The sequence below is a fragment of the Sinocyclocheilus grahami genome, unplaced genomic scaffold (assembly GCF_001515645.1).
Source record: "Sinocyclocheilus grahami isolate Dianchi unplaced genomic scaffold, SAMN03320097.WGS_v1.1 scaffold138.1, whole genome shotgun sequence".
NCBI lineage: Eukaryota > Metazoa > Chordata > Actinopteri > Cypriniformes > Cyprinidae > Sinocyclocheilus > Sinocyclocheilus grahami.
The window spans coordinates 1,046,946-1,052,898 of NW_015505317.1; the positions used below are offsets into that span (position 1 = coordinate 1,046,946).

General features: G+C 37.2%; 1 protein-coding gene across 3 annotated transcripts in view; it reads right to left on the reverse strand.

Annotated features, from left to right (window-relative positions):
• The window catches only part of LOC107591171 (leucine-rich repeat-containing protein 4B-like), a 17,769-nt gene that overhangs the window by 8,005 nt on the left and 3,811 nt on the right, over positions 1–5,953 (reverse strand). The window contains exon 2 of one of the 3 annotated variants that reach the window (XM_016280236.1): positions 1,122–1,466. In XM_016280236.1, coding sequence (XP_016135722.1) covers positions 1,122–1,326 — 205 coding nt within the window. In that variant the 5' untranslated portion in view covers positions 1,327–1,466. Of the gene's footprint in view, positions 1–1,121; positions 1,704–5,953 lie in introns of those variants that run through there. The other 2 variants (XM_016280235.1, XM_016280237.1) reach the window with 2 other exon arrangements.

The following is a 5,953-nucleotide window of genomic DNA, read 5'->3' on the forward strand; positions in this document are numbered from 1 at the left end:
GAGTAATTAATGACAGAATTTTCATTTTTGGGTCCATTTTTTCATCAATGGAGAAAGGGATTTCCTAGCACTAGCCATCACATTTGTTTAGATTTTATTTGCAATGTTGTGTTTCTTCATTCATGCTATCAGTTATATTGTGAGATGTAGATGTAATTTATAATGATTTAATCATTATCTAGCATTATTTGTTTGGCTTATAGCATTTGCATGTTATGATTACATGGTTATATGAACTGTGATTACAGTCATCATGTTTAAATAATACAGCAATGTGTAATCATCAGTACATTTTTACAAAAATCAACATTTTAATAGCTCAAACACACTGAAAAATGGTAACATCTAAATAAACTGGTTTTATTCAATTCAGCACTATTATTTAATATTAATATGAAATACATTTTATGGGCTAAATCAAGTAGACATATCTCTTCAAGATAATCCAGGTTACCACTTTTTATCACAAAAACAAAAACATTTACAGTATAGTCTATATAAGTTCTCTTTCTCACAAACACATGCAAAAACACCAGACCAAAGCAGACATCAGCTGGGACTAAAACACCTGACACTAGCTCTTCCTCATGGCTCAGTGCTGAAGGCCACCTTTCATCTCAGATCACTGCAGTAAAACAGCAGCAATCCCAGTATAACACAGACAACCAAAGGTATTGCTATCCTAGTCCATACCAAACTGCATGCAAGAAACCCAGCTACATGCACGTCCAAAGCTTACTGCATGCTGAGCTATCCATGGATGGTCCTGCATAGCACATCAATGTATGAGGCAACCACAAACGCCATTTATACACATATATCTAGTTCACAATCCTCGAATTTCACTAGTTCATCTATGAACTAACAATCAAAGTAGTTACTGTAGTTTCCAATACGCCAGCTCTGTGACTTTGATCAGTTGTCATGATACAGCACACGAACAGACGACACGAAACACATGCTTCCGGCGGATATCGACAACTAATATTGAATCCACCACCTTGGATTCTTACAGGAAACCAGCATGCCTTAAAAACAAACACAAAACAGGTTGTTTGATGCGTATCAGACGAAGGAGCGGCTGGCCTGCAAGCGCCAACCGGTCGACTCGGTTTTCATACCTGAGCTGTCCATGGTGCTGTAGTCGTCCTGTCGCGCAGGGCCTGTTTTAACGCTGCCGAGGGTCACTGCCGTCAAACCACCGCCGCCACCGCCGCCACCACCGCTTCGTCCCCCGGTGCAGATGTCTCCGCTGCTATCGACCAGCTGCAAAGATTCGTAGCCATCGTAACTGCTCTTTTTCTTGTAGCCACCTAGCAGGCTCATGAGCACAAATGGGAATCACATAGACGTACGACAACGACGATTTGAAGAGACTCGGGGAATGCACATGTTCTGTGTGACAGCTCGGAGGGAGGGAATAGTGTGCTTTCCAGCAGGCTGTCCCGCTACATACGGCCCGCTAGCTGCAGGAGAGAAGAGGGCGGAGTGTCATCGAGCGCCGCATTTACTACGCTGCACACACACAGAGCCAGCAGCCAATCAGTGCAGCCAGTTAACATCCCACTCTGCACCCTCTGTCCACATCCTGTGTCTGCTTTATACCTCATTATTTCAGTGAAACGAATTTATAACAGATCTATAACTTGAATGATAATATGAACAAACATTGTTATGATGGCCATCATAAAATACAGGCAAATAGTTAAAAGTGGCATGAAAAGAAAGACATTTTATTTTGCATGGCTACATTATTTTCTTAACAATTAAGCACATTTACATTTACCATGATTTTAATTGGGAAAACCAAATCACTGTATTACAGTAAAAGTTATTTACTATAAGTTAACTAAGTTAATTACTATAAAAGTTCAATATTACTGTATTACAATAATATGAATCATCATCAATAATAATAGAAATCAAACAAGCAAACAAAACTAATTTCAAATGTTAAGATACATTAATGAATATTTAGGAGGGAAATGTGCTTAACTGTCATGAAATTAATACAAAATTAAAACTTAAAATTAAATAATAATACAAAAAATCTGCACAAATAAATTGGGGGGAAATATGCAGGTTCTGTTTATGATTTAGTAATAGAATCTTATTTATTTATTCAGTAGACTTTTTTGTCTGAAAAGCTTCAGCAAACAGCTTTTTCTTGTTCAAATCTGCTTGTTTTTGCTTTGCATGTACAAATAAACATTTCAGAACAAGCCATTTCTAAACACTAAAGGCTCTTTATGATAATAAAGGCATGCATATTTGGTATGTAAAAGTTAAAATTCCTCTTTTCCAGTAAAGACAAACCAACTGTACTTTTATGGCTGTTTAGTTCAAACCTAAATTAGTCTCGGCTGTATCTGTGCACTGCAGTGCTAAGTAAATATATATATATATATATTTTTTTTTTTTCATGGGCTTGCATTGTTTTCTGTGCCGAGCAGTTGCACAAAAATACGCTTTTATGGCTTTATAGTCTATGCGTAATCCTGATATAGTGTTCAGTGCTTTGCCAGTGGAAGTCAGGCAATCCAAGACTTCCTCTCTGGTAGGATGATTTATCTCTAATTGAGCTACTTGATGCTTCCCTTCATGCAGCCCCCTTGCTTGGCAGCCACTGGGGCTACATGCTTTCTCATAAGAGAGCTGGAGCCCGGGCAACTCTTTGAGAAGAGTGAGACTGAGAACACAGCATGTAGGAAGTGTCACAAAGAGAAAGGCTCTGGTTGCTGTCTGCCATTAATAAACCAATTTAACGCTAACTCTAATTCATTCGTTTACCTTTACCATTATAAAAACAATTAATAAAAGTAGCCCTGGGTCAGCTGGAGGACACTGCAAACTATAAGAAAGACAAAAAGATATGATGATGTTGCTTTAATCCCATGGTACTAATTGAAGGGCAAACGAATGTCAATATTGTTATTTTAGTATATATAATGAAAATCAGCAGATGAGAAAATGGTAAGCATATGCACATTATATTTTCTGGAAGAAAACCCAACCAACAGCCGGAGTAGTAATCATTGTACCAGGCAATTTAAATACACAAGTAAAACAACTTGTTCAACAGCTTTTACTACTTTCATTCAAATTTTTTTTTTTTACTAAAAAGCTCGCTTCTGCCACAAGATAAAAAAAAGTATAAATAAAAATGTTAAAATCTAACAAATCTGGGCTGCGTTTCCCAAAAGCTTCATAAGCCTAAGAAGTTCATAAAAACGATCGTACGACTGATCTTAATATTAAAAGCATCGTAACTTAAGTAGCACTTGAAAATCATCGTAGATCTGCGAGTGCTCTAGAGTAATCGTAAAGCCCTAAGTACATCATAAGAAGACAGATTTATGCGGTCGCCTGCAGGACAATCGGCAGATTACATCTTTAACTTTATTCAAGTCCAATGTGATTATTATATAAGGATTTGATTGTACTTTATTGTACAGTTTATTACTCGTTTTTTTTTTTTGTATTAATTTATATATGAAATAATTAAAAAGGGCAGAAAAAATAGAAATAAACATCTAACTTAAATGACTGAACAAAAAAATGAAGTAATATAGGAAATATGCTTCAAAGACTGGGGAAAAAAATCTGTCAATGAGTTGCTGACGTGCACGAAAACCAGCACTCTCTCTGTCTCTCTCTATATATATAAAGTATAATATTATACACTATAATATAATATAATATCATATCATAGTTATTATATCCGAGTTATCTGGAACGCAGCATTAGGTTAACATTTCAATAAACGAGCATGTACTACAATTACGAGCCATTCTATAAGGTGACATTTCAGCACTTGACAAACGGATAGCGACTCCTAAGTAGCACTTAAAGCACGGCTACGTGCGATTGTGTTAAGTGCATTTTTGGGAAACGCACGTGAAACAATAACTAACGATCGTAAAATGACTCGCAGAAAACGCTCTTAAGTGCTAAGATTAATCGTTATCGAGAAACGCAGCCCTGATTGTCTTCATTTGTATCTCACAATTTAGATTTTTTTTTTTACTTTTCCTTGCAATATGACTATTTTATTTAGAAATGTGATAGAATTAGAATAGAATTTTAAGATATAAACTCAGAATTGTGAATTTACAATTTTTGCAATTCTGAGAAAAAGTCAGAATTGTGAGATTTAAAAGTCACATTTACCTTTTTCTATTTTTTATTCAATTGCGGAAAAAATTTGTGAAATGTAATCTCAGAATTTAGAGGGGGAAAAAAATAAAAATTGTGAAGTATAAACTCTGAATTGTAAGAAATTCTGAGAATTCTGAGTTTATATCTTGCAATTTTGAGAAAAAAAGTAATATTACCTTTTTTTTTTCTTTTTCTTTTTCTTTTTATCTCTTGGCAGAAATGGGCTTCCATAGAAAATCATTGGCCTTGTCTAGGAGTTAATGTTACACTCACACAAGGTTGTTTTTAACACATCTTTTTCAAGGCTTGTAACTTGTACAGTGGGGCAAATAGTATTTAGTCAGCCACCAATTGTGCAAGTTCTCCCACTTAAAAAGATGAGAGAGGCCTGTAATTTTCATCATAGGTATACCTCAACTATGAGAGACAAAATGAGAAAAAAAATCCAGAAAATCCCATTGTAGGATTTTTAAAGAATTAATTGGTAAATTCCTCGGTAAAATAAGTATTTGGTCACCTACAAACAAGCAAGATTTCTGACTCTCACAGACCTGTAACTTCTTATTTAAGAGGCTCCTCTGTCCTCCACTCGTTACCTGTATTAATGGCATCTGTTTGAACTCGTTATCAGTATAAAAGACACCTGTCCACAACCTCAAACAGTCACACTCCAAACTCCACCATGGCCAAGACCAAAGAGCTGTCAAAGGACACCAGAAACAAAATTGTAAACCTGCACCAGGCTGGGAAGACTGAATCTGCAATAGGTAAGCAGCTTGGTGTGAAGAAATCAACTGTGGGAGCAATTATGAGAAAATGGAAGACATACAAGACCACTGATAATCTCCCTCGATATGGGGCTCCACGCAAGATCTCACCCCGTGAGGTCAAAATGATCACAAGAACTGTGAGCAAAAATCCCAGAACCACACGGAGGGACCTAGTGAATGACCTGCAGAGAGCTGGGACCAAAGTAACAAAGGCTACCATCAGTAACACACTGCACCGCCAGGGACTCAAATCCTGCAGTGACAGACGTGTCCCCCTGCTTAAGCCAGTACATGTCCAGGCCCATCTGAAGTTTGCTAGAGAGCATTTGGATGATCCAGAAAAGGATTGGGAGAATGTCATATGGTCAGATGAAACCAAAATAAAACTTTTTGGTAAAAACTCAACTTGTCATGTTTGGAGGAGAAAGAATGCTGAGTTGCATCCAAAGAACACCATACCTACTGTGAAGCATGGGGGTGGAAACATCATGCTTTGGGGCTGTTTTTCTACAAAGGGACCAGGACGACTGATCCGTGTAAACAAAAGAATGAATGGGGCCATGTATCGTGAGATTGAGTGAAAACCTTCCATCAGCAAGGGCATTGAAGATGAAACATGGCTGGGTCTTTCAGCATGACAATGATCCCAAACACACCACCCGGGCAACGAAGGAGAGGCTTCGTAAGAAGCATTTCAAGGTCCTGGAGTGGCCTAGCCAGTCTCCAGATCTCAACCCCATAGAAAATCTTTGGAGGGAGTTGAAAATCCATGTTGCCCAGCGACAGCCCCAAAACATTACTGCTCTAGAGGAGATCTGCATGGAGGAATGGGCCAAAATACCAGCAACAGTGTGTGAAAACCTTGTGAAGACTTACAGAAAAAGTTTGACCTCTGTCATTGCCAACAAAAGGTATATAACAAAGTATTGAGATGAAATTTTGTTATTGACCAAATACTTATTTTCCACCATAATTTGCAAATAAATTCTTTAAAAATCCTACAATGTGATTTTCTGAATTTTTTT